Source organism: Leucopleurus acutus (assembly GCF_964270905.1).
Source record: "Leucopleurus acutus genome assembly, chromosome: 6".
In the NCBI taxonomy this organism is placed as follows: domain Eukaryota; kingdom Metazoa; phylum Chordata; class Mammalia; order Artiodactyla; family Delphinidae; genus Leucopleurus; species Leucopleurus acutus.
The window spans coordinates 15,212,824-15,237,351 of record NC_139149.1 but is presented as its reverse complement, the minus strand read 5'-3'; the positions used below and the strand labels follow the sequence as shown (position 1 = coordinate 15,237,351).

The 24,528-nt window shown below is 43.1% G+C and overlaps 1 protein-coding gene across 1 annotated transcript; it reads left to right on the top strand.

Annotated features, from left to right (window-relative positions):
• The first annotated feature begins 4,662 nt into the window (after positions 1–4,662).
• On the top strand, positions 4,663–21,132 carry DDX18 (DEAD-box helicase 18). Its single transcript, XM_082841628.1, has 14 exons — positions 4,663–4,834; positions 6,326–6,766; positions 9,274–9,414; positions 10,865–11,000; positions 11,358–11,458; positions 11,579–11,778; positions 11,872–11,986; positions 14,141–14,280; positions 15,024–15,185; positions 15,517–15,669; positions 16,296–16,409; positions 17,835–17,891; positions 18,198–18,375; positions 19,431–21,132. The coding sequence occupies exons 1-14, from the start codon at positions 4,750–4,752 to the stop codon at positions 19,571–19,573; spliced, it is 2,166 nt and encodes a 721-aa protein (XP_082697754.1). The 5' UTR covers positions 4,663–4,749; the 3' UTR covers positions 19,574–21,132.
• Positions 21,133–24,528: the final 3,396 nt, after the last annotated feature.

Below are 24,528 nucleotides of genomic sequence, written 5' to 3'. Positions count from 1 at the left end.
ACTCATTCTCTGAAAGTGGCCCATTTTCAAAATTTTTTAGGGAAATAAGTTGACCTGGTGCTTGTTAAAATTACTATGACAACACTACCCTGGGAAAGATAGGGTAAGTAAGCATGGGGGGAGGAGAGATCTTTGGTTGTAAAATAAAGAACCAGTAAAAATGACACACTAGGAAATAAGATGTAGAACTTACTAGGTTCTGACTGGTAGCCACTACCTTCATTTATTCACATGGATTATTTATAAAATGGCAAAAATCCTGGGACAGAAAACAGACATTAGTGGAAAGACTGGTGAAATCTGAATAAATCTGTAATTTAGTTAATAGTAATTTGTCAGTGTTAATGTCTTAATTTTGACAAATGTCTTACAGCTACATGAGCTGTTAACATAAGAGGAAGCTGAGTGGTAGGTACTATCACTGCAACATTTTTGTAAATCTAAAGTCATGCCAGGACTTCCCTGGTGGTGCACTGGTTAAGAATCTGCCTGCCAATGTAGGGGACATGGGTTCGAGCCCTGGTCTGGGAAGATCCCACATGCCGTGGAGCAACTAAGCCCATGCACCACAACTACTGAGCCTGCGCTCTAGAGCCTGCAAGCCACAACTGCTGATCCTGCATGCCACAACTACTGAAGCCCACGCACCTAGAACCCGCGAGCCACAACTACTGAAGTCCGTGCACCTAGAGTCCATGCTCCACAACAAGAGAAGCCACTGCAATGAGAAGCCTGTGCACCGCAACGAAGAGTAGCCCCCACTCAGCAACGAAGACCCAACGCAGCCATAAATAAATAAATAAATAAAATTTAAAAATAAATAAAGTCATGCCAAATAAAAAGTGTATTAAAGTAAATCCCAATTCTGAACTCTTATTTCCACAAGGTACTGGATGAGCAAAGGTCAGTCTATGATTCTGTCATCAGTGGTCTGGAGGACTCAGGAGGCAGGTAGTCAAAGGAAGGTGTCTTTTTGAAGTTCTCACTTTCCCAAACCAATTCCTATACATTTTCAAGCCTCCCTCCCCAAGCCTGGCCCAAGCCCTGGACTCTCCCCTGCATAGCTGCTCTTGTGGTCCTGTACTCTTATTTAATGAAATACTAAGGCTTGTCTTGCCAGCCTTTTCTCTGGCCTCAGATCTTTGCATGGCTGACTTTGGCTCCACAAAAATACCTCCCACCTTGAGTAGCATGCTGCCCTGGCCTCCTATCCATGTCTCTATTATATGACATCATCTTGTTTTAATGTCTCTCCAGCATTTAACTCCATGTAAAGTTACCTTGTTCGCTCACTTGTTTAACTGATTGATATCTGTCTCCCCTCTCTAGGCACTAAGCTCCCTGGAAACAAAGACCTTGCTTGTCTTGTTCACTGCTGATTCCCAGGGCCCGAAACAGTACCTGGAACAGAGTAGATTTTTTTAAATAACAAATGAATACACTTAGAGAAAGGTTATGCACTCTAGTCCCTAGAACCACTGCAATAATCATGACTTGGAGAATTGTGGCAATGCTCCCTAAAATTCTCTCTCATTTTCATATCTGTCAGTTCATTGAAGAAGACATTTCTCAAGCACCTGCCATCTGCTTAAGACAATACTGAGAACCAGAGTCAAGCCATATGAAGGGTGCAACACCCCACTTACTTACAGTAATGCAGCACTTTCCTACACACGAAAGGGTGGTTAATCTTGTAGAAAATAGCATTTGAAAGTCCCTAGGAAAACGTTTCAAGCATCTAAATGCAGTGATTAGAGAGTGAGTCAGTTATTTCTGACAAATTCTAAGGGATTTGTGAAATAGACTGATTTCTTTTCCCAGTGAAATGCGGCTTTTTTTTTTTTTTGAATGAGAGGAAATTTTGTACGGACAAATCTGCTTTTTATTATACAAACACTTGTCTAAGCCTTAAGGATCTCAAACGTAATTGAAAGAATGGTATGGTTAAGGAATATGGTCCATACTAAATTTAAATATTTCTAGTAGGCAGGTAAAAGACATCATCTCCGCTCCCTGTTCTGCCTGCCTCTAGCCCAGTGCACATGCACAGTGGGTACTGAATGAAGGACTCCACTCCCAGACTAGAGTGTTGGTCCTGTCATGTGCTTCCCTTCTCACTGCACAGTTTACCATGATTGTTTTCCATGTAAGTTCTGTAAGCTCCACAAAGGCGAGCCACATCGATCTTACCCACAGTTCTATTCTCAAAACTTAGCACACACCAATCACATACTCATAGCACAGATATGCTCGGAAAATAATTGCTAAATGAGTTGATAATTGAGAAATGAATATATTCTGGGGAGAGGGACATCTGGGATGGGGAGCCAAGGCAAAAAGTTCTAAAGACTTTTGCAAACATATACTAAATAGATATTAAGATAGGCTCAAAATATTAAGATATTTTGTCTCAGTGAGAGACAAAAAGATTTTCAGAGGCACATGTTTTTAATTGCCACCTCTCCAAACCTCACAGATATTTTCTGATGTCCAATCCAGTGATACTCATTTGTTTACCAGACCTGGTCTTGGAAATTCACTCTGTTAAAACTCCTACCCCCAATTTTGAGAGTTGATGCAAGGTTATCAGCTCTCATCCCTTTCCTAAAAGTCTAGAAAAAATGGCATCAATAGCCTTATATATGGCTACTGAAAGGTTGCCAATCCCTAAAATTAGGCACTTCCATGTACCTTAAGCAAATATGGAAGATATTAGTTGTTGCACCTAAGAGTGATGGATGTGAATTTCAAAGTCACAGACCCAATATTCAGGTGTGTAATCATGTGAATACATGTTTATGTGTATAGAGAGAGAATTAGATATGTATGTATATTCTGTGCTCTTTCATGTTGATAGTCAGGTATGACCACAAGAGGAGACAGAGGAGAAGCTCAAGAAAACATAGTTTATTATACTCACAGGTACTAGAAAGAGGAGGCATGCCACACCATGCAGGACCACATGGGAAAGCACCAGCCTCCCATACAGGCAGAAGGGGCAGGACCAGAGGAGGAGCCTAGGCCACAGCCTTTATTGGAGGTTCCTCAGGAAAAGCAAGGCAAGGCAAAACAAACAGTTTGCAGTTGACTGGTTTAAATAATTTAGGTGGGCTCTATACTCTAGGAGTGGTCCATAGTTGCTTGGTACCTGGCCCTGGGATGATTAAGGCAGAGGAATATTGCCTCTTGGGGTACACGGGCCAGATGGAGGAGGTATGGCTCTGCATTACTTAGTTTGCATATTAAAGGCATGCTCCTGGCTGAGTCTTTTGCTATCTCTAAAAATTGGCTAGCCCCTGGAGGAGCAATCTCTCTCCAGCCAGAAAGAGTTTTTTAAGATGTCTAAACTTCACAATATACAAAAAAATTTAAATATAAAAAATACAGTGTATATAGGCAAATATATAAACTGATATATATCAATTTAAATATATATTTAAACTGAGATATGTGTGTATGTATGTATGTATATCTGTGTGTCTGTGTGCCTGTGTGTGTGTGTCTGTCTGTGTGTGTGTCTGTCTGTGTGTCTGTGGGGGTGAGTGTCTGTGTGTGTGTCTGTGGGTGTGTGTGTCTGTGCATGTGTGCCAGTTTAAATTTCTGACTCATCTGTTAACCCACCGAATTAGTAACAACTTAAGCACATCATGGTTTGTTTCAATTTCTAGTCCAACTCAATGTGATTTCTCAGTCAGTTTATTTACATTCTGTTTAAACTCCCTCCCAAGTTTTCACCCTCTCTCTTTTTCCCTATGATTATGTCTAATCCCTATGAGCTCATGCTCTGCCACTCCAAGTGAACAAATTATTCTAGCTTTCATTAACCCTTCCAATATCGTTCAGCTCAAATTGATTATTGCCAAGGGGAATTTGAACCCATTAGGACGAATTTTTAAAGAAAAATGTGAATTTCTACAAGAACTATCCCAAATTTTTAATGTTGGCAACATTTTTTTTTTTAATGTACCCTCTTCCACACACACAAAAATGTCTACTGGCCAGCCAGATTGTAATTTCTGTCCTGACTTCTGAAGGGTCTGTGGGTATGAGCTTTGGGGATTATAAACCTTCGTTTTTCAAACTGCAGCCAATCCTTTAATAGAGTAGTAAAATCAATTTAAATGCATTCTAATTAGAATATTTAACGGACTCAGAATTTAGGATGGGATGAATGGTATCAAAGAAAACGTCAAAGTGAAACAAAAGTTAGGGTATTGCTTTGAGAAATGTTATATTTATGTGTGGATTGCTGGGTAGCAAGTGACATGGAAAGTGTATTTCTCACTAAGGAGAGCGGTCAAACAAGTTTGAAAACACACATCTACGTAATTTAGGTACTACTCAACTTAAATCGTCCAGGATCCAAAGAGGGTAGGAACATAAGAATGGAGACTCCCTAAGGCCCTCTGCTCGGCCTTGATTTTTCCCACTTCCCCGGGAGAAGCTCAAACTACCACATGTCCCCAGTGCTCTGCTGGCTCGGGCACAATGCGAAGGAACACAGCGCAGGGCCAGTCCTACGTTCCCCTAGAGGGCGCTGCAGAGAATCCGTTCTCCAAGGGTAAGACGGCGCACGCGCCCGGAAGCATTTCCGCTCCGGACCCACTTCCGCTCCGCCGACCGCGAGCGCTCCTGTGACGTATTTCCGGCTGGCTGAACTGAGCTCGGGTGGCCGGAAAGGAAGTAACGTCACCGGGGAGAGCAGAGAAGCCGGGTGTGGCGCCGGCGAGAAGGCATTTCACCGGCAACATGTCTCATTTACCGATGAAACTTTTACGCAAGAAGATCGAGAAGCGGAACCTCAAATTGCGAGAGCGAAACCTAAAGCTCCAGGGTGAGATGCGCTGAGCTTCGCGGCGGCCTGGGTTGCGGAGGGAGCCAGCACGTGGGCCGTGGCGCTCTGCGGCGGCCGCGGGGCCGAGCGGCCGAGCGGCGCTGGTGGGGAGGCCCTGCGGCCCCGATGTAGCGCTGGCAGCGTCCCCGCAGAGCGCGCGTGCTTGCGGAGCGTGGAAAGGCAGGCCGGGGCGGCCTCCCGTCGGGCCCCGCGCAGATGCCGACTCTCCGCGTGGCCCCAGATCTGCCCTTTCTGAGCAGCAGTTTGTCCTTACAGAGTTCGGGCAGGAGGCTTCTAAGAGTTCGTTTCCAGCCTGCCCCACTTCCACCCTCCCTTTCTGACTTCCTCACCACCTCTAGGGTCACCCCCAACCCCCATTTCCAATCAGTCACGTGGAACTTTCTCACCTCCCCGCATCTTCCTTTCACATCATTTGTCTCGTGTCTCTGTCGCTTCAGAGCAAGCTGGGTGTCGCACTTCACAGAACATTCCTGATACCCTTGCCTTCCCCTACCCACCTGCCCTCTGTTTCGACTCTTGAAGAACTTCATCATTTTCAGCTCCCAAAGTGACTTTTTGCATATATCATACGCATGTGCGTAATCTCGTGCCCTGTCTTCCTGTCACCACTAACTTTAGGTTATAAATTTCTTAAGAGCTTCTACGTATTTGCATCCTTAAAGACTTCCATGAAAGGCATTTTACCTGAATGTCACTTTTCTTTACCTACCTCATTTGCAGTCCTAACTTCCTGACAGTGGGTCAGACATCCTGAAGTTATGTTAACCTTTTTCGGTCCTGTGTAATACAGAAGCCCCCTAGGGCAGTGTTGGAGGCATAATGCCTTACACTAGCTGGTTTTCTGCAGAGATCAGTTGATTGAAAGAAATCCTGGAGGAGAGAAGAAGTGTGTGGGTTTTAGGAATAATGTTTTTGAAGTTCCCTTATATTTCCATTTCCTATAGAATAACAAAGCGTTGCTAACTGCTTCTTAGTTAAAGGTAACAGAAGATGGTGCTTTTTCTGTATATAAACAGGAACTTTTGTAAAGACAGTCTTAGGCATTTATATATGATAAATATCAAGACAAATAAGTGGTTACATCAACAGAATTTTCAACTCACTGATGTCTAGGAAAGTATATTTGTCAGATACCTAATATTAGAATGTCTATTTTGTAAGTAACATTGGCCCCATCTGTTTATTTAACCTCACTGAAGTTTTCCTGGTCCAGACTTTTAACTCCTTATGGACAGAGATGTGGTTTTTTAAGTTAAAAAATCAGTGTGGCTTTCCCTTTTTTTTTTTTTTTAATTTATTTGTCCTGCAGTAGAACACTGTAAAATTGGAAGTTGTCTTAATATACATGCCAGGAAAGTAAAAACTAAATCATTTCAGTCCTGGAAGCCATGACATTTCTCATTTGGGATACCAGTGTTTCTAAGTAAACCTCTCCTTCTTTGTCAATATGTGTGTTCTGTTTTTAAACAGGGGCCTCAGCTGTGAACTTGTCAGAAACTCAAAATGGAGATGTGTCTGAAAGAACAGTGGGAGGTGGAAAAATTAAAAAGTCCCTAAAACAGTCTGTGAATGTGGGCTTGTCAGAAACCCAAAATGGAGACATCTCTGAAGAAGCAGTAGTAGGTGGAAAAGTTAAAAAATTCCTAAAACAGTCTATGAATGCAGGCTGGTCAGAAGCCCAAAATGGAGACTTACCTAAAGAAACAGTGGAAAATGTAAAAGTTAAAAAATCCTCCAAGAAAAATGGAGACTTACCTAAAGAAACAGTGGAAAATGTAAAAGTTAAAAAATCCTCCAAGAAATCTACCACGCTGACCAGTGGGGAAGCAGCAATACAGTCTCCCAATTCAGAATCAAAAAAGAAGAAGAAGAAGAAGAAAAAGAGAAAAATAGTGGATGATGCTGGGCCTGGTATGTATTGTCTTTGAACTTAAGCTATTCAGGTTTTCAAGTTATCATTCTGCTTTTCCTCTCTTCTTCTTATGTCCACATGACATGCAAGACTCCTCTGTACTTACTGGCATAGGAGAAACTAGCCTGGTAGCTAAAGCAAACATTGAGGGGGCCGGGGGTGGGGGGGGACTGCAGTTTAACGTTTCTCAAAATACTGCTCTTCTTGGGCAGTTAACTATCTGAGCTTTTTATGATAAACAGAATGTACTATGACATAGTATTGGGCTGGCCAGAAAGTTCATTCGGGTTTTTCCATAAGATCTCATGGAAAATATTTTAGGTTTACCTGTTTCCAAAGAGAATTGTGGAATTACTGACACTAAAGAAATCTGGGCTGGTAGTAGAATCTATCTTGGGTCTTTATGTGTCAAGGACTTTGCATTAGCGATTCTTTTCATTTACTTTTTTTTTTGCCCCATTCCTTTTTCCTACAATAAATTCCTGCCTTTGAAAGGCAACTTAGTGATAATTTGGATATGCAAAGTGTATAAAATAGCAGTTAGGAAACTTCTGAATAAATGGAACGTTAATTTCCAAGTGAGTAGAATGGCCAGGACTGGGGAGGCAGGGCTATTTTCTTTTGCAAGATTCTTGGATTGAATAAGCTTAGGTGAAAGAATAGGCATTTTAATTGAAATGTGAGCAAGCAGAGATTTCAAGACAAGATAGAACAGGTGTCAGCAAACTATTCAGCCTTCTGCCTGTTTTTGCAAATAAAGCTTAATTGGAACACTGAGATGCCCATTGTTTTACTTGGCCTTTGTGGTGATAGAGACCATATGGCCTGCAAAGCCTAAAATATTTACAGTCTGGCCCTTTATAGAAGTTTGCAGGCACGTGTTAGCATATCCTATTCATCTTTTGTCTGAAATAAAGGTTTCATTTAGAAAGACACTTTGAATTTTCCAAACATGCATGGCTGTCTTTTTACTACCTACAGGCTATAATACATTCGTAAGTTATGAGAAATCGTTTAAACAAAAAGTGAAATAAGATAGAGAAAAGCATGAGGATTAGATATTACAGTTTTGATTTAAAGTGATTGTAATCCTATTCTAAAATGATTAGTGCCCTTAGGATTCTTGTTCTGAGTATGCCTAAGGAAGTGATATTATTTCTTCTCTCAAGCATTGAATCACAGGGCTGGGAGTTTAAATCCTATTGGTAACCGTTAAGAACTGTTTTAAGGAAAACAGAAGTAATAAGCCTTGAAGACCAGCTGATAATATCCATGGCCTTTGAACGTGTGGGTCCTGCAGTGTTGACCATTTCCCAGAAGGGTTGTAGTAAGGTCCAAGGAAGAGGCCAGTCCTGGGCTAGAAAGAGTCTGAGTTCTGGTTTAGGTCAATTCTGTTCTAACTAGCATCGCTAACTGCCATAAACTTGTAAAAGCCCAGCATGGTAGTTAACCCATTTGGCCCAGAGTGGAACATTTAAGATCATGATGGGAGGTAAGACTGCAAAGGTAGTTTAAGGGACTATGTTACGAGAGTTGTGGATGTAGAAATGAAAAGCCAGGAGGCCTTCCCTCTCCTCCCCTCACCACTTACATTCAAGGAACAGGCCAGTTTCTTATCGCCCAGCTAAGTAGATTGTTGCTCTTGCTTTGTAGTCTGCCTCTAGTAACATGAAGGGCCTTTTGTGTTTCTGTTCCCCTTTAAAACAAAATTAGCTTTTATAGAAAATTTGTGTTTAATGGCATAGGAGGAAAAACCGGTGCTTGTTACAAGTTATTTTAAAAAACGTTAATGACTTGCCCTTGTTTTTTTCTCAGTAAAGTTTATAGAACTGGGTGTGATTAACATACTTAAATTGTTTAGTTCAGCTTATAAAAAATTTCTTGCTCACTTAAGATGGTATAATACATAAGTAGTAAGTCAGACAGAGAAAGAAATATTATATGATATCACATATATGTGGAATCTGAAAAATAGTACAAATGAACTTACAAAACAGGAACAGACTCACAGACAGAAAACAAGCTTATGGTTACCAAAGGTGATGGGGGTGGATAAATTGGGAATATGGGGTTAACAGATGCATGCTACCGTATATAAAACAAAGAACAAGGATTTACTGTATAGCACAGGGAACTGTATTCAATATAATGAAAAAGAATTTTTAAAAAAGAATGTCAATATATACATATATGTATGTAGAACTGAATCACTTTGCTGTATACCTGAAACCAACACAATATTGTAAATCAACTATACTTCAGTAAAAGAATATGTATTAAGAAGCCTAAAAAATAAAGTTCGTTGGCAAATCTGTGTGTCCCACTGGGTTTTTTAATATAGCCAGATTTTTTAATCAGGAAAAAGAGATTCTTAGCAAATTAAAACTGAAAGTATGTTAAGCTTTTGAAAATATGCCTTTTTGCATCACATGTCTTTTATGGTCTCATCTGGTATGCTTATTTTAAGAAAAAAATTTGGGGGGGCGGTTTGTCCTTTAATCCAAAGATTCCAAAAAAGCAAAAACTGAAGACAAAGGAGACTCTGAAGATGGTGCCCAGGCTCCTGAAGAAACAGAGAACCGTGTGGAGAAGCCAGACAATGAGGACGATGACAGCATGGTACCCAGCCTTCCCCTGGGACTGACAGGTAGCTATCAACATTTTCCAGATAGATCTTCTCTAAAATGGCATGCCTCCTTGGATTATAGTATTTAAAGGTTCAGTTGTGGCATTTAATTTACCTGGAAAAAATAAGTATTGACAAGAAATGGTTTTGTATCTGTTGCTTTTTATCATCCACGTTGTGTGCCTCAGTTTTTGTTTCTTTCTCTATTTTTCCCTTTTCTTTATTTCTAACACTAAATATTTTGACATGCACACGAATAGTTCTTGGGGTCCTCTGTTCCTTTGGTTTGTCACTTTCTAAAGCTCACTCCATGTTGTAGGAAAATCATTGGCCCGGAAGTCTGGAGCCCAGAGGTTCAATACTGGCTCCATTACTAAAAGAGAAGGGTGAAATTAACCTTATTGAGGGGCTTGTGCCAGAGTCACCTCCTTTAGCCTCTATTTCTTTACCTGTAAAGTCAAGCGTTTAGGCTAGAATCAGTTGCTCCTAACCAGAAATGTCTAGCAGTTGCTTGGGTTGTTTGGTTTGGGTTTTTTGTTTATTAAAATAATTGAGGCCCAGCACCCAATCTCCATAATCAAAATTGCAAAGGTTTTGGCAGTGGTTCTCAAACAGGGTAATTTTACCTCCCAGGTAGGGTGACCGGCTCATCCCAGTTTTCCCATTCAAAGTCCTGCATCCCTTAAACCTCTGTCCCAGGCAAACCATGAGGGTTGGCCACCAATATGTTTGGTTGTCAGAACTGGGGGCAGGCTACAGGCATCCAGTAGGTAGAAGTCAATGATGCTGCAGGACATCCTATAATGCATAGGACAGCCTCTCACAACAAAAAATTATCCATCCCAAAATGTCAGTGGTGGCAAGGTTGCCAAAACTTGGGTTATAGCCAGGGCACGTGTGGGGTGGGGAGCTCCCGGGTGATCCTGATACCTCCCCCTGCTGGAGAACCACAGCACACCTGATATATGGGTACAGTCTAACCATCTGTGGCTACATCTGACTCTTCTCAGTTGTCTTTCTGGAGTGAGAGTTACTATTTTGATTGATTTCGTATTCAGTTTTTATTACACTGAATGCTTTCACTTTTTATTTCACATTTCTTAAACATTTCATTTCTCTCTGAACTCTCCCCCTGCAAACCACCCCCGTCTCTCCCCTCTCCCCTTCCCGCCACCTTGGCATTTTCATTTCATACAAGTCCCTTGACTGTACCACCTCTCCGTCTGTTATTTTGTTACAGTATAGGCTCTGGACTTTACATCACACGGCCATTAGCAGTGGAGAAACTACAAAGGTATAAGGGTTTTTTATAGGAATGGTTGGGGTTTATTCTCTTCTTATTGGAAGAAGCTCTTCTAAGCTTGACACCAACCCAGTAATGTTTTCAATCAGCAAAACTAATTTAGGAAGCTAGCAATATTAAGTATTAAGAAAAGATAAATTTGCTAATGATAAACTGTCTTCTCTTTAGGAGCTTTTGAGGATACTTCGTTTGATTCTCTGACTAATCTTGTCAATGAGAACACTCTGAAGGCAATAAAAGAAATGGGCTTTACAAACATGACTGAAATTCAGCATAAAAGTATCAGACCACTTCTGGAAGGCAGGTATGATTAACATTGAGGTTTGGGCATTAGTGCTATTTTTAGTGCTAGTAGTTTGGAAAGAAAATACTGGTATGTTCTATTGATCTTGCACCGTGTTGGGTAACATACCCAACCTTCGTTAAAGGCTTTAGCTTCTTTACTGATGTTTGGAGAAAATTGTTCACTTCTGTTTTTAGCACAATTCTTATTTTTGAGTTAAGTATTTATAACCCACATGATTGATTTCAGTGATAGAGAAGGTGGGGACTTTTTTCTTGTTATGATCCAGCCTCAGTGCCTAAAACATGTGTGATAGTACATGGTACTTGTTGAATGAGTAGACTAAATGTCTCTCTCCTTTTCCTTTTTATTTTTTAGGGATCTTCTGGCAGCTGCAAAAACAGGCAGTGGCAAAACCCTGGCATTTCTCATTCCTGCAGTTGAACTCATTGTTAAGTTAAGGTTCATGCCCAGGAATGGTAAGTCTGTGGTCCCATTGGTTCTGCCAGTATCCCACTGGAAGTCTGTTGTAGCTATTGGTGGACTCCTGGTGATAACTACAGTTTGACTTTCACTGTATATCCTCTTTTGCTTTTTAGGAACAGGAGTCCTTATTCTCTCACCTACTAGAGAACTGGCCATGCAGACTTTTGGTGTCCTTAAGGAACTGATGACACACCATGTTCACACGTATGGGTTAATAATGGGTGGCAGTAACAGATCTGCTGAAGCACAGAAGCTTGCCAATGGGATCAACGTCATTGTGGCCACACCAGGCCGTCTCCTGGACCATATGCAGGTAAGAGAACACTATTTTGTGGTCCCCATCTTTTGTCTGTGTGAAACATAAACTTGACAGCTAACAGTTTTTCTTTGTCCTTTGTCTTGTCAGAATACACCAGGGTTTATGTATAAAAACCTACAGTGTCTGGTTATTGATGAGGCTGATCGTATCTTGGATGTTGGGTTTGAAGAAGAATTAAAGCAAATTATTAAACTTCTGCCAAGTAAGTAGGTAGCATCTGCATGTGGTTTGCCGAGTAGCTGTTGGAAGTAGATGAGAATTCTTCCTGTATGAAAACTACTAATGTCAGAATTTTAACTTAGCAAGTGAAGTGGTTGTGCCAGTCACCCTCAGATGTAGTTTGCAACATAAGCATCACTCTCACTAGTGACTTAATGCAGTGGTTTTGCCATTTGAGAGGCTGCCATGCAAGTTGAACAGTCCTAACGTACGTCTTGTTCCCGTCCGTCCCCGCCACCCCATCTCACATCTCCTGGGTAGCCATTGACTTGCTGCTTTCTGTGTTATGTTTGAGTGGTACATACCTTGGTTATAGTACTTGAAACATTGTAAACCGCTTATATCTATAAAAACACCATAGTTCAGTACATTATACAATTGCTTTTTTAATACTTCATTGAGGTATAATTAACATAATAATCTGTACATATTTTAAATGTATGATTTGATACGTTTTTGGCCTGTTTGCACCTCGAAACCATCACCACAGTCAATACAGTGAACATTTCCATAACCCTCAAAACTTTCTTTGTGCCTTTGTAATCCCTCCCTCTCACCGTCCCCTGCGTCCAACAGCTGCCATGCACATCTCTCTCACAGGTGACTATTGATCTGCTTCCTGTCACTGTAGATCAGTTTGCATTTTCCAGGGATTCATATGAATTCATATGCAGTGTAACTCTTTTTGTCTGGTTTCTTGTGCTCAGCAAATCCTTCTGTGATTCGTCTGTGCCGTTACACATATCAGTAGTTCTTTGCCTTATTCCTCAGTGGTGTTCTAGTGTATAAATATGCTACAACCTGTTTATCCATTTAACTGTTGATGGACGACTGTGTTGTTAACGGTTTCAGTCTACTACAAATAAAGTTGCTATGAACATCCATCTACAACTCTTTTTGTGGGCATATATCTCCTTTTCTGTTGGGTGATTACCTAGGAATGGAGTGGCTGGTGTATGTTTAACTTGTACCAATTTACATCCCCATCAGCAGTGTATGGAATTTCCAGTTCCTCCTGTTAAATCTTGAAATTAGGTAGTGTTAACCATCCAACTTTGTTCATTTTCAAAATTGTTTTGGCTGGTCTTGTCCTTGGCATTTCTATATGAATGTTAGAATCAGCTGGTTAATCTCTGGTGATCTTGGGATTGTACTGAATGTTGATCATTGGTGGAAGACAGTGTTGAGTCATTCAGCACGTGAATGAGGTAGATCTTCGTTTATTAGCTCCCTAATTTCTCTCAGCAGTGTTTCAGAGTTCAGTGTACAGGTTTTTTCATATCTTTGTGAGATAAAGTTTTTCACTTAGTTGTTTTCTTGCCTGATTGAGCTGGCCAGAACCTCCAGTATGATCCTGAATAGAACTGGCAAGAGAAGACATCTTTGTCTTACTCCTGATCTTAGGTGGGAAAGCATTCAGTCTTTCACCATTAAGTATGATGTTAGCTGTAGATGCTCTAGATCTGTATGCCCTATATCAGACTGAGGGTGATCCCTTTTGTTCCTAGTTTGCTGAGATTTTTTCTTAAATCAGAAATAAATTCTGACAGATGTTTTTTCTGTGTCTGTTGAAATGATCAGATGTTTTTTCTTTAGTCTGTTAATATGGTAAATTATATTGGTTAATTTTCAACTGTTAACCAACCCTGCATTCCTAGAATAAACCCCACTTGGTCATGGTGCATTATCCTTTATATATATTTCTGGATTCACTTTGCTAAAACTTTGTAAAAGGTATGAGTTGGGAAGTCAGCTCTCTTCAATGTCCTGGAGAGTTTATGAAATATTGATAATATTTCTTAAGTGTTTGATAGACTTCAACAGCAGAGGCCATTGGGGCTGGAGTCTTCTTTACATGAAGATTTTAACTATAATTTCCTTAACAGATACAAGGCTATTCAGGTTTTCTATTTCTTCTTGAGCAAGCTTTAGCAGTTTCTTTTTCAAGGAAGCTATCCATTTCATCTTAGTTGTCAAATGTCTAGACATAAAGTTGTCCATGGTGTTCCTTTCTTACTATTTATAGTGATACCATGTCTCTCATTTCTGATAGTTCCACTGAGAGCGTTTTTAGTTGTGAAGCAATTCTAAAGGTTCCCTGAAGGATGTGGGTTATGTTTATGTGGGTGTGTTTCAGCCCGCAGACAGACCATGCTCTTTTCTGCCACACAAACTCGGAAAGTTGAAGACCTGGCAAGGATTTCTCTGAAAAAGGAGCCCTTGTATGTTGGTGTTGATGACGATAAAGCTCATGCAACCGTGGATGGTCTTGAGCAGGTACTTCTTGTCAATACCTTCAATTTTAAGGATCGTTGGTGTTTCCTTGCAAGTGTTTGGAGGATCGTCTAGGAAGCAAATGGGTTAATGAACTAAATATATCACTGCCACTTTTAGATGAGTAAAAAGCATTTCGCTGTTTAATCATCTCTTGCGCTAAGATGTGAGGTGAGTTAGTTAGAAGGCAGAGAGGCTGGATTCAGGCGCCTCGCTGTGGAAATGAGGTGACGGAGATCCAGACTAGGTTGATTAAAAATAGAGCTGTAAGGTTGAGTCTTTTGATGAATGATATGTTTCCTGTAACACTTTAGCTTAAAAACCTTTCATTGGTTGTTTAATTTTTAAAAATATATTCACCCAGCTTTGTTATCGTGTTTAGGACTGTGGTTATTTGAGATCTTGCTGTTAAGGACCTTCTAAAAATGAATCATTGATACACTTTGAGGGTTCTAGTTAATAGAGGTATTAGTACATTATGATTACAAGAACTTAATAACCAGTAGTCTCAGAAATATGGAAAGTATTTAGTATCCAGTGATTGTGGCCAATAAAAGGAGTCAATAGTTAAAATTAGTCTTATTTTAGGAATGCGTTGTTATAATGAAGGCAGTAATTTTGCTGTAGGTGAGGCATAACAGTGTATATGCTGTATTAATCTGTGCTCTCCATCAAATTATATTAGTTCATGAAGCTGAAAATGTCCTTTTGATTATTTTGTGTCTGTTCACTTGAACCTCTCTTAGGGATATGTTGTCTGTCCTTCCGAAAAGAGATTCCTCCTACTCTTTACATTCCTTAAGAAGAACCGGAAGAAGAAACTAATGGTCTTCTTTTCATCCTGTAAGTCCGTGAAATACCACTATGAGTTGCTGAACTACATCGATTTGCCTGTCTTGGCCATTCATGTAAGTGATTATGATGAATTTATTAAAAACAGTTTACACTTATCGAGTTATGCAGACTGTGGGGATTGAGGTATTGCTCTCTCCTCCAGACATAGTTCTAAGTAGTTTGGGCAATAGTGGGTGGCTGATCCTGTGTGGAGGGAGCTTTGCTGGGGGTGGAGGGGCGGGGACCAGAAAGGAGGAGAGGACGCCATCCCTTGAGGAAATAGGACAGGTTATGGACTTGAAATAAAGCAGGGTAATAGTTCCACAGGTCGGGGATTCTACATCGAGACCTCCCGCAAACAACTTCAACTTTTCTGTTCCAATGGATGTTTTGTTTTGATTCTAGGGAAGGCAGAAACAAAATAAGCGTACGACCACGTTCTTCCAGTTCTGCAACGCAGATTCGGGGATCTTGTTGTGTACAGACGTGGCAGCTAGAGGGCTGGATATTCCTGAAGTGGACTGGATTGTTCAGTATGACCCTCCGGATGACCCCAAGGTTCCCTGAGAAATTCCACATTCCACAGAATATCCCTTTAATGTGCAGTGACTGCAGTATTTCTCTGATGCTGATAGTGTTTAGGGCTTTTGCAGGACCCAAAGAGGGTGTGTGCAAGGAGATTTGAGAGGTGTCCGTGGGACTTAAGTTAGGATCTGTTAAGAGCAGTAGATGTCAGAAGGAAATAAAATTTGCTTACAGAGATAGATACCATTCTTTAGTATATGTAGTAAATAAGTTTTATTGGGTATTTCAACAAACAATAGATTATATAAATTATCAGCCAGCATTTAAATATGTTTCCCAAAGCCCTTTTGAAGTTGAAGCACAGTTAATAGTCATTTGATTAGATCATAGAATTATCGTGAATGTTCTGTCTAGCTTTCCTTGGCCCCGGGCATGGCTCTGTTACCTCTGTGGGGATGCTCCCTGCAGAAGGAATGGGGGACTAGCTTTGGGGAGCATGGTCACGGGCTGTGTGATGCCACTAGGTGGAGGTGGGCACCGTCTCACACTGATGTGCTGGCACACTGCCGTCCACTACCATGCGAGTTCTGGACGTGCAGATCGCCACGGGTTGCCATGGAAACCAGTGTATTACCTCAGGTTTTCTCTCTCCACCAAAGGAATACATTCATCGTGTGGGCAGAACAGCCAGAGGCCTGAACGGCAGAGGGCATGCCTTGCTCATTTTGCGCCCTGAAGAATTGGGTTTCCTTCGCTACTTGAAGCAATCCAAGGTAAAGACCTTCACTTGGACAACCTTAAGCTGGGGACAGAGTCCTCTCGAGAGGAATTCGTTACCGGTGCACGTGGCCTTAAGCACCATTTCTAGGTGTGTCCGAGGAGTCCTGCGTCGTCGCCATGCTGTTCGGACAGTTGTTACAGCAGTTTAGCAGATGAGATTTATGTGGGTCGCCCCCAGGAAGTGTGAGCAGAAAACTGTCCTCGAGGCCCCGTTCTTGAGCTCCGTGTCGCGCAGGGTGCATCCAGTTCCCAGTCTCCACTCATCCCCCCAGCCGTGTTTGAAACCTCTTCCACTCCTTGTGAGTGAGCTCCCCCACACCGGTCATCTCTGCTCCCCTGCTGCAGCCTTTCTCCACGTGTCTTCACCCTGGTGTCTGCACCTCGCCCGAGGCCAAGGGAACCCATTCCTTCCTACCTCCTCCTCCTTCAGGCCCTTATTCGTTGACTGAGTCCCTCCCTGGCAGTTAGCTCTTTACCATCTCAAGTGACTGACCAAAAAATAACTTCAACCCTAAACCCGCTCTCCTATCACTAGGTCCAGCATGGCTACTGCCTGTCGCCTTTCCTCAGTCTGCCGTTTTGAAAAGTGGGTTATATTTCAACAACTCTGATTTTGGTCTCCAGTCCGCCCTAATCGGGCTTTGGCCTCTCTCTTGCCAGGTCGTGAGAATGCTTGTCGGGCCTCTTCACTGGCACCGTGTCGCCTGGTGGATTTTCCTTCCCCCACTGCCCCCATCGTGGAGCAGTTCCTAGGGATTACCATCAGCCCTTGCACTTTTTCTCCAGATGCCTGTTTCCTGGCTCTCAGATAGCCTCTGCTTCCGCTAGCTGCTGTCTCCTCTGGGAGGCCCTGCCCTCCTTCATGTCCCCCCAGCACGGGTGCTCGACAAGCTGTCTCGTCACTTACCAGTCTCCGCCCAAGGCTGCAGGCTCCCTGATGGCAGGGCCCATGATTTGGGCAGCTGTTCTTTTCCCCCAGCATCTAGCACCGGTCTTGCACTTTCCCAGTCATCTAATAAGTTAGAACTGCTAAGAAATATCCTTCCTGTAGGAGTTTGTGATCATTGTGACCTAGTCACAGGGCAGTGTGGTGTTGGAGAGAAGGGCTAGTGGTTCCTTCAGCTAGAAGCTTCAAGCTGCTTCGTCACGTTGCATCCACAGAGATCTTTGTTTAGAGAAAAGGGCTTCAGTGATTTATTGCCCCTGCCAGTTTCTCGCCTTTTCTTTCAAGAGGGTTCCATAGCGTGATTCCTGTGCAGTGAACAGAGGGAAGGTAAGCCTTTCCCATTGGCATTGGGAGACAAGCAGATGTCTGGCCCGTGGGATCCCACAGGCCTGTCCCCTTTCATCTCTTCAGTGCCTGACGAGCTGCAGCAGAGCCATCCTGCTTTACTCATCTGCGTGCTTTTGTTTTCTAGGTTCCATTAAGTGAATTTGAGTTTTCCTGGTCCAAAATTTCTGACATTCAGTCTCAGGTATGCAGGGCAGAGGGGGAGGAAGGGTCTTCCCAGCACCACCTTTGTAGTGTCTCATTGACAGTTGTTGTACTCTGAGTACAAGTTTGGACTGAGTGATTGTTTCAGTGTCTTGTTGTGCTGGTGACCACATTCCAAAGCTCTCTGCGTTGTTTCAGTCCGTATCTTAACAATAATTTTGTCATTATTCTTAACTGCAGCCTGATTTTGCGGGTATTACAGAGCTTGGAGCAAGTGTATTGGAACAAATGTTTTATATGACGTGCTTTTTTATTTCATTAAAAGCAATATTTCTTTCTGTTTCAGCTTGAAAAACTGATTGAAAAGAACTACTTCCTTCATAAGTCAGCCCAGGAAGCGTATAAGTCATACATTCGAGCGTATGATTCCCATTCGCTGAAACAGATCTTTAATGTTAATAACTTAAACTTGCCTCAGGTTGCTCTGTCATTTGGTTTCAAGGTGCCTCCTTTTGTTGATTTGAGTATCCTTTTCTTTGTGGTTATGAATTCGTCCAGGCATTAAGGGACAGAAGCTTGACTGGGGGCCTTGGGGCTTAGCACTTGGGTTGGTGTGTTGCTCTGGCCGAGGCCTGCAGGGCCCAGGCCTTCAAGCTGGTCACTGACCTCTTGTCAGTGCTCACATGGGGTGGGCAGGGGTTAATTGTCAGGGTGGAGACTACAGAAGCGAGACAGTTCATGGCTTTCAAAAAGACATCAGAATTTGAGTGGCAGACGGAGCAGGGGGAGTTGTATGTTCTGGGGAGAAGCTCAGAGGGGCAGGGCTTGGCGGTTGTGTGGCTTCACTATACAGGGTACACAGAGGAGCGGGATACCTTGAAGAAGCTGAAGACAAGATGGAACCTCTCAGAGGGTTCTTATCCTCTCAGTCATTGAAGCATTTCATGCAAGGAAATTGCAAGACCAGTGAAAGAAAATAACCTAAGTGCTACTCAAGATAAAAGGCAAAGGGAACACGTCCAGTTGCTTCTGTTACGATATGTAATATGTGTTTTATTACACATTTTCAACAGAAGAAACAGCCAGCTAAAGTGAGGCCTGCTCGTTAACACTGTGGTAGAAACTCCCAAGGGGACTTGGAGGACCACAGTTTGGGTGGCCGTCCGCATCATGAGCATCGAGTGAATGTCTGCTGTTGTGAGCACATGGTGAGTCCCCTTGTGACAGGAAGAGCAGCTCCACTCGGTCAGGCACCTCTGAATCAGCTCCCAACAGAGGTGACAGTCATTTTGTTTTGACACTGGGAGTATTTCTTAATGTGTTCCTATACCCTTAGCGATTTACCTCTTCGGCTTCACTGCGTGGAAAAATACAAGTATTGCACTGGGCTAAACATCTGCCCTGCTAGTTTTAGTCCACAGTCACGTGGCCACTCCTGGTTGTCTGGCATGTTCGCGTGTGTTTGTGGCCTGGGGAGGGGTGCTGGGGCCCCTGGGGTACAGCTGGCTGGTTCTTCTGCAGACGGTAGACTGGAGTCCTTGTCTTTGTGTTGCTTGATTTCCTTAACGTCCCCCTTTAGACGTGAACAGCAATGACGGCAAACTTAAAAAAAGGGGTGGCGGCGGTGGCTTCGGCTACCAGAAAGCCAGAAAAGTCGAGAAGTCCAAGATCTTCAAGCACATAAGCAAGAAACCATCTGACGGCAGGCAGTTCTCTCACTGAAGACACGCCTTTGTCCTGAAATGGATTTTTTTTTCTTGCTCTAACAAAGGAATTGTTGCTGTAGGATTTGGGACTCATCTAACAAGAGTGTGAATTGACTTGGGGCGCTGGCACTGATATTTCCAGTGGGTCTCTTTGGGGATATAAAACAGTTCAGTATTTCATGATTGGCCAAGGACAAAGCAAGGGATCTTCTTAGTCTTTGTGATGATAGAATGTTTTTAAGTTTAAATCTGTTTTTTCCCAAACCTGGTTACTGTTCTAGTGTAATTCTTTTGGTACCTTTCCTTCCTGGTGTCTGAAGACTTGTATGGCTTAGGGTGCTGTGTCAGCCTGCCAGACAGGGCAGGTGACACTGGACAGCTGCAATTATCTCAGTTTATTTTTTTAGTTTTGGTTGTTTCTTGGACCTTTAGTTGTTTCTTGGACCTTACTTCAGTAGTTTTCTGACCCCCTGCTGAAAATGCTGCCACGTAAAAGGGCAGAGGGCTTTGGGAAATACCTAAGAAGCACGGTTAAAGGTGTCACCGGTTAAAGGTGACACTGTTGTTTTTATATGTGGGATTTTAAAACAATGATCCTTTCTCCATTTCACTTTTTTAAGAGGAAGAAGTACGGGTTGTCATTGTTACTTGAGTAAAGTGCCCCAGCAGTCCTGACAGGGAGGGTAGGGTGGGGACGGGATCTGAGAGTTTTGAGCCTCATTTACAGGTGTAATAATACTCTGCTGTTCTCCATTTGGTAACTTAGCAGACTTTTTTTTTTTTAAGGCACAGAGAATGGTGACACTCCTCAGTCAAACTTGTTTGTTTGAAGTGGTTTGGAGTTTGGTGAGCCCTTCCAACTCTTCCTAAGGACTTAGAAGGCAGAGCATCTTGAGAAAAATTGCCTCTTTCAGATCCATGAAAGAAAAACAGATTTATGGTGAAAATTGAAAACGAACATACATCAGAATGAGCAACGAAGTCAGTGGTTTAGTCAGATGGGGTTATTTGTTGTAGGAACTTTTGATTTCTGGTGTGTTTTATGTTTTATTTTTAGTGTGTCTTGTAACTACAGAATGGTTATTACATTTTGTAGCTATTTAAAACCAAAGTTGCTAGCATCATTTTGCTGTTGTACCAGTTCTTATTCATAGATTCCTATTAAATATAAGTATCAAATGTAGAAGAAACAGTGGTAAACAGCACTGCAGTAGGAAAAGGAGAGAATGATATACTTACTGTTCCACACCTGGGCCCGACCACTGTCCCCCTAGCTAGACATGTCCTGGGTTTCAGACCTTGATTGCTGGACTTCTGGCATTTAATAACTGTTTCTCTTTCCAGTAACTATTCTTTTCTGTTTCAGAAATAATCATGTTTCAGAAAGTACACAAAAGCAAAGAGAAGAATATTTAATCCCTGAACAGAAGTAAATACTGCCAATATTTTGATACATAACCCTCCAGTGTTTTGTATACATACTTTTTTTTTAATCAAAGGTGAAGTAAGTCATCCTTACCTACTATTTGTAACCATCTTGTTTCATAACATTATTTTCCTGTCATTAAATAATTACACCAACTTTGTATCTCATTTATTACTATGCGTTAACCTTGCCTGGTCTGCCTGGATTTGAGTTCTGAATACCTGCGTGCCCCACACTGGCTCTCCTTGTCTCAATGTGTCTAGTGCCTGTTTTTTCATTTGTGAGAAGAGTATATAAACAGAAGGTGGAAAGATTGTTCTTACTGTGATAACGGCTTACTTCAGGACTTGCTGGGAGTCCTGTGTGAAATTCTGCTGGCAGGCTGGTTCAGCCTAGGGACATCCAGACAACCAGACTTGACCGACCTGGCCAGGATTCAAATGTGAGGGAGCGGTCACTAGAGTCAGATAACGAGGTCAGTGCAGCACCATCTGCAAGGCTCGTTTGCACAGAGAGAAGGCCTCCTTAGGTTCCTGTGCTAAGAACACAGCAGCTGCTGGTGGCATGTGTGCAGCCACTAACTTGACAAATGGGATTAAGTGGCTTCAGTCAGGAAGGCCAGGCAGCGTGGACTGGAAGCCAAGCAGGTCACTGTCAGCAAGTAGAGACCTTTGGGTCCTCTGGGCTGCAGGTGTGTCATTGCTATTTCTAAGTTTATTTTGGTCTTAGTTGCCCAGGTTAAAGCTGAATTTGGGATATCCAAAAAAGGATCTTGTTTATTCAAAAATACGTAGTGGTGGGACTTCCCTGGTGGCGCAGCGGTTAAGAATCGGCCTGCCAATGCAGGGGACATGGGTTCAAGCCCTGGTCTGGGAAGATCCCACATGCCGCGGAGCAACTAAGCCTGTGCTCCACAACAAGAGAGGCCACCGCAATGAGAAACCCGCGCACCGCAAAGAAGAGTAGACGCCGCCTGCCGCAACTAGAGAAAGTCAGCGTGCAGCAACGAAGACCCAATGCAGCCAAAAATAAATTTATATTAAGAAAAAAAAAAATGGTGGTGCTTACAAATGAGTGCTCTGGAACCAGAATGCCTGGGTTCAAATTCCAGCTCTGCCTGTTTTCTGGGCCTGTTAAATGAGTAAAACAAAGAAAGTAATAAAACCTACTTTGTAAGGTGGTAAGAATTGAATGCACTAACATGTAAGGTGCTAGGACAGCACGAAGTACCTGTTAGCTGTCCTTATTAATACCTAAATCCTACACAAAAGGCCTGCTGCCCAACGGAATCAGGTACAAGGACTCACTGAAAAGCCTGAGCTATCTTGGGCCTTGTGGAGAACAGGCCAAGGATTTCTGACAGTCCAGGTCCCCTGGAATTCTGATCAGATCCAAGTTTGGGGAAGTGCTCCAATCCTGCAGTACCTTCCTAAGGCAACTGTCAAGTTGCTTCATGCAGTTTTCAAGGCTGATTTGTATTGGGTGTTTGGTGGAGGGAACAATGACTTTGGATAACGCTGAATGTTCATGAATCGAGAGCCTGCTAGGTGCCGGGAATTGCAGAGGACACAGATGCATGTGGCTGAGCTCCTCTTAGGAGCCTGGTAGGTCTAGAGAAGATAGGTGTCCTAAGCAATTGTGATATTGTTTTCCAAGTCATGTGACATGCAGATATCTAGAGAAATGTCCCAGCTATTTCTAAGCCTGGAAATTCTGCATCCTTGGGTTCAGGTGGACTTCAGCTGATAAAGAGCCGTCGGAACCTTCTCTACCTATGGAAGACAGGCTTCTGTTCTGGGAAGTGAGTTCCCAAATGCCACACAAGAAATGTGCCACACAAGAAACCCCGAGATTTTTTTTTTTTAAGATTTTTCTTGCCCATGCCCAGGAGATTGCCCATATAGGCCTTTAGCAGGGCAGAGGAATCTGGACGGTTCTCAGCACAGCTAGGTGTGGGAACATCCAGTCTAGAGTACAAACACAGACAGTCTCTTGCTAAACCTTGTAATGATCTCATCCTGTAAAGTAAAATTGCCAGACGCAGGAAATGGCGTTAGTGTGTTTAGCCATCCACAAGGCAGGGTGGCCAGAAGAGACACCTAAGACTCAGGCTTTCCAGCAAGAAACAGCTGTGCCTTTGTTTGAAATGCCTGACGTGGGAAAGCACAGTGCAGGACAGCACAACAACCTTGGCCCCCATGCCTCCCCCAGCCAGCCAAAGCCTCGAGATCCCCCAACAGTGCTCCATTCAATTGGGATCCAGTTGGTTGGTGTTAGCACAGGAGATGTCATTAAGAAAGCCATTCTCCCCTCTAGGACTCAGCATCTCAGCTGTAATTTAAGGCAGGGGGAGGGGAGGGGATGCAAACAAATTTTAACTAGATGACCGCTGTAGTGGACATTTTTGGCTTGTGGGGCTGCCCAGCATCCGATCTCCTTCCTGGGTTCAGAGACCGAACCATGTAAGTCCTGGCGTGTGGGCAGGGTCGCTTCCCATTGGAAAGCAGAAAGCTTCCCCTGCAGTCAGAAGGGCTGTGACCTAGGTGTAACCTGAAGGCATCAGAATGCTGAATCAGGTACTAAAAAAGGAGCAGAAGCAAAGTGGCGGATTCCTCATGCATCTTCCAGAGACAGCTGCGTCAGGAGCAGAGGTGGCTCCAGCTGCGGCGTCCAGGCAGCAGCAGGACTTAACGCCGGATTGACTGTGGGACGTGACTTTGGCTGTGGTCCTGCCCATTATCGACCTGCCCCTATTTCTGCCTCTTCTCCAAGCCGGGGTCTCCAGCCACCCACTGTCATTTCAATTAATTCCTTTCAGTTTAGATCATTGAGTGGTTCTTTGTTGCTTATAAGAAAGAACCTAACGAAATAACCTCTAAGGCCCCTGCAACACTCAGTGACTCTCAGATTTGGTTCGTCTCTCTCCCTCTGTTGGGAGAGGGTAGAAAGTCCAGGTTGCTTCCCACCATCCAGGCTCTCCCCGCGCAGACTCCTGCCTCCTACACTGGGAAAATGGCTGATGTGGAGCAAAGCCAGGCGTTGAAACGTGCAAACATCCTTGAGGCAAGGATGCATCAAAAGAGGAACAAGCGGCAAGTTCGCCACCTCCAGGGAAAGATCATGGAGTACTGCTCTGGATCTGGGGGCCTGCGGGGCGGGAGGACGTGGGGCCTTCGCATTTCTCAGAGCCTCGTGTGGAGCACTAGCCCTGGTAACGGACCGGGCTGCCCTCATCGAACCTTCCAAGGCCGCGGCTTCTGGAGTCACAACCTGTGTGAAACCCGACTCCACCACTGACCGCGAGGCTTTGAACAGCAACTTCCCTCTCTCTCTGTGCCTCAGTTTCCTCATCCACAGAAAGGGAGGAAGTGACGGCATCCGCAGGATTAAACGCAGTAGAGCAAGGGAAAACTTTAGCACCGAATGGAGCCGAGTCAGCTCTTGGAAATGACAGCTATTGAAGCTACTACCGCGAACATCAGAAAAGGGATAGGGTGGGTCAGAAACAAAACAATGTTTTCAAGGACTTCCCTGCTTTCTCACAC

Bases quoted from the DNA above. Each gene is read 5' to 3' on its own strand.
- DDX18 (XM_082841628.1), top strand. From the start codon at position 4,750: ATGTCTCATTTACCGATGAAACTTTTACGCAAGAAGATCGAGAAGCGG. The intron at 4,835-6,325 runs GTGAGATGCGCT...GTTTTTAAACAG, and splicing joins GCGAAACCTAAAGCTCCAGG to GGGCCTCAGCTGTGAACTTG. The intron at 11,779-11,871 runs GTAAGAGAACAC...TTGTCTTGTCAG, and splicing joins GTCTCCTGGACCATATGCAG to AATACACCAGGGTTTATGTA.